Here is a 3,364-nt window from a genome sequence, read left to right on the forward strand (position 1 = left end):
CAGAATGTAGATATAGTCAGAAATCATTGTATAAAAAGATGATGCTCAGATAGGAAAAAATGAGATTCCCATGGCAAAAATCCAACAGGAAACATCCCTTCATTGACGATCAATTCATGAGAAACCCGTCAGATCCTAACAATAACTAGGAGGAGGTAGGTCTCTCTGTACCTCTAACTGGTGCATGGATAGATCTAGGAGTTCTATATGCTGTGACATGCCTAACTTCATTGGATACTTTCATAACCTTGATATAAGATATTACACCTTGTTCCTCTGACTGTCTGTGTTCCTTGCCTTTGCCTTCATGTGTTCCTGTGTGCTCAGAATCTAAAACAGGTAGAGGTAACTTTCTGAACTTGGCACTGCAGCCATCAGAGCTGAACCCACAGATGTTGTATACAACATCACTACATTTACCTTAAAAAAAATAAATGGCTACATGCTTCCCCCTGAGAACAGCAACCCCCTGTGCATGTAGCGCCTCATTTTAACATGATCTCTCCATCCAGGCATTTCTATTGTGACCATCAACCTAGATCCTGGGCACATAAAGGAATTCAGGGGAACCTACGGTACATGCAGGAGACACTGCTCTGCCTCAGAGTCAGACACCTTCCCGCCTACGCCATGTCATATTCCAACTCAACCGACTTCAGCAACCCCTCCTCCTTCATCCTGCTGGGCATTCCTGGGCTGGAGGCGGCACATATCTGGATCTCCATCCCCTTCTGCGCCATGTACGCCATAGCCGTCTTGGGGAACTTCACCATCCTGCTGATCGTGAGGATGGAGCAGAGCCTCCATGCACCCATGTACTATTTCCTCTGCATGCTGGCTGTCACCGACCTGGTCCTGTCTACAGCCACCATGCCCAAAATGCTGAGCATCTTCTGGTTCAATTCCAGGGAGATAGAGTTCAGTGCCTGCCTCACCCAGCTGTACTTCATTCACTGCTTCTCAGTGATGGAGACTGGGATCTTCGCAGCCCTGGCTTTGGATCGCTATGTGGCCATCTGCGATCCCCTGAGACATTCCACCATCCTGACAAACGCCGTCGTGGCCAAGATCGGCCTGGCTGTGCTGCTGCGGGGCGTCCTGCTCGTACTGCCCCATCCCTTCCTGGCAAGGAGGTGGCCCTACTGCAGAACCAACATCATCGCCCACACGTACTGTGAGCACCTAGCCGTGGTGAAGCTGGCCTGTGCCGACATCCGGAGCAGCAGCTACTATGGCCTCTTGGTGACATTCTTAGTGATCGGCCCGGATGTGTCTTTTATCACCTTCTCCTATACTCAGATCCTCAGGGCCATCTTCAGTCTACCCACAAAGGAAGCCCGGCTCAAGACGTTTGGTACCTGCGGCTCCCACCTCTGTGTCATTTTAACCTTTTACATCCCGACTCTCTTCTCCTTCCTCACACACCGGTTTGGCCACAATGTGCCTCTGCATTTCCACATCATCACTGCCAACATGTACCTCCTGGTGCCCCCCATGCTAAATCCCATCATCTATGGGGTGAGGACAAAGCAGATCCGGGACAGGCTGCTCCACCTGCTTACTCATAAAGGGACCTAAAGTTTTCTCCTGGTGTCCTGGCTATCAGTCTGAGCTCCATGGAGAGCTGGCTGGTGACCTGGTGCAGGGCCTTCTTTCCTAGGTCACTTACAGGATGGTGAAAGAGACAGAGCTTTAAAAACAGCGAAATTTGATGACTCAGAGAGACAGAAGAATCTGGGGAAGAAGAGAGGCACAAGGGAAGCTGAGGGGACTCTGCATGCAGGGCTATGGCTGCAGCAGAGAGACGGGCTCCAGCTGGAGGAGAAGCCGTGAGTTGTGGGAGGTGGATCCTAGACGCCCTAGTGGGCTTGGACTAAACCGCAAAGAATGCTCCAGGGTGGTGAGGACACTGAGGGAGGCAATAGCCTGCAGGTGTTGTATTGTTTTTCCCTAGAACTGGGTGTCTCTTGTGTTGTTTAAATTAGACATGTAGCCCTGCAACCGGTGTCTCTTCTGCCACCTTTGTTCCTCTTTCCTACTCCAGCTTTTTCTGTCTTTCTGACTCATCCACCTACTGTGTTTTTAAATAGCTGGACCATATCTCATCTCTTGGTTCCCTCTTTGGGGGAGGTTCCATTCCTTCCACACCCCCTTCTGCAGAGAAGCTGGAGAGAAAGACAGTTACTGATTTCTTCTACCTGGGAAAAATCTCATCAGGTGCTGATAGTCTTTAATGACCAACCTGTTTATAGACAAAGGCCCCGGCCCCAGCCTGCTGTACCTTAGCACAAGGAGCGTGAGCCCAAAGACAAGGATACAGGCAGTTCACACAATCAAATGTGAGTTAATGAGCTGTACAAAACCAATTCCTCGAACTGTCATGCTGACACTGCACACTCCAGGCAAGACTTTAATGTCTCTTTCACTGTGCTGTAAGTGATACAGGAAAGAGGGCCCTGCACCAGGTCACCACCAAGATGACATTCAATAGGTAATAATAATAACAAATGAAATCTCCTCCCCCTCTCAGTGGGCCATGATTTCAAATCAATCCAGGGGCCAAAGCTGCAGGGCTCTGGGATCTGCAATGTGACCTGCGAACATTTCAGCCTTCACTTTCAATAGCAAAACCAGTTTCGGGAGCAGGACAATCCATGAGGTGGTGGATGGGTGATCGGCACCAGGGCCTGCCAGGGCAGAGGTCCGTGGCACAGCTCAGCAGAAATGCTGCCAGAGCCAGTCACTCACCTGGGTTCCCAGCAGCTGCCCACCCCAAGGCAATGCTACACGGTACAATTCTGTTCTGCCCAGGAAGCGCCGTGTTAACAGCCATAACTGGCGCTCACACCCGCCTCTCTGGCTGTGTGTTAGATAGGCCCCTCTGGGGGAGCAAATATTTAATAAGGGGGCTCTTCAGTGGAGCTCACAAAGGTCTAACACCATCCAATGCTGGGAGTTGAAGCTAGACAAATGCAGGCTGGAAATAAGCTGCACATTTTACGAGTGGGAGGGTAATTAACCACTGGAATAATTTTCCCAGGACTGTGGTGGATTCTCCCATCACAGAGAATTTTAAAATCAAGACCAGATGTTTTTTCTAACAGATCCGCTCTAGACTTTATTGTGGGGCAGGTGTCTAGCCTGGGCTATACAGCAGGTCGGACTGGATGATCACAATGGTCCTTTCTGGGCGTGGAATCTGTGAATTATAAAAGACCTGGAAGATCAGGGGGCAACCGCAGACACTGGGCTATTCAGCGCCCTCGCACCTGCCACTTCCTGTGTCACAGCTCATTGCTAACGCAGCCCATTGTCTGCAGCTTCCCCCACCCAGAGACTTCTTTTCTCCCTCTGTATCGGTCCC

The 3,364-nt window shown here is 50.4% G+C and overlaps 1 protein-coding gene across 1 annotated transcript; it reads left to right on the forward strand.

Annotated features, from left to right (window-relative positions):
* The first annotated feature begins 579 nt into the window (after positions 1–579).
* Positions 580–1,578, forward strand: LOC137153768 (olfactory receptor 52R1-like). Its single transcript, XM_067549523.1, has one exon. It carries the CDS (start codon positions 580–582, stop codon positions 1,576–1,578), a length of 999 nt encoding a protein of 332 aa, XP_067405624.1.
* Positions 1,579–3,364: the final 1,786 nt, after the last annotated feature.

This window comes from Emydura macquarii, unplaced genomic scaffold, assembly GCF_026122565.2.
Source record: "Emydura macquarii macquarii isolate MOO-44397 ecotype Brisbane River unplaced genomic scaffold, CSIRO-AGI_Emac_v2 contig_270, whole genome shotgun sequence".
NCBI lineage: Eukaryota > Metazoa > Chordata > Testudines > Chelidae > Emydura > Emydura macquarii.

Bases quoted from the DNA above. Each gene is read 5' to 3' on its own strand.
- LOC137153768 (XM_067549523.1), top strand. From the start codon at position 580: ATGCAGGAGACACTGCTCTGCCTCAGAGTCAGACACCTTCCCGCCTAC.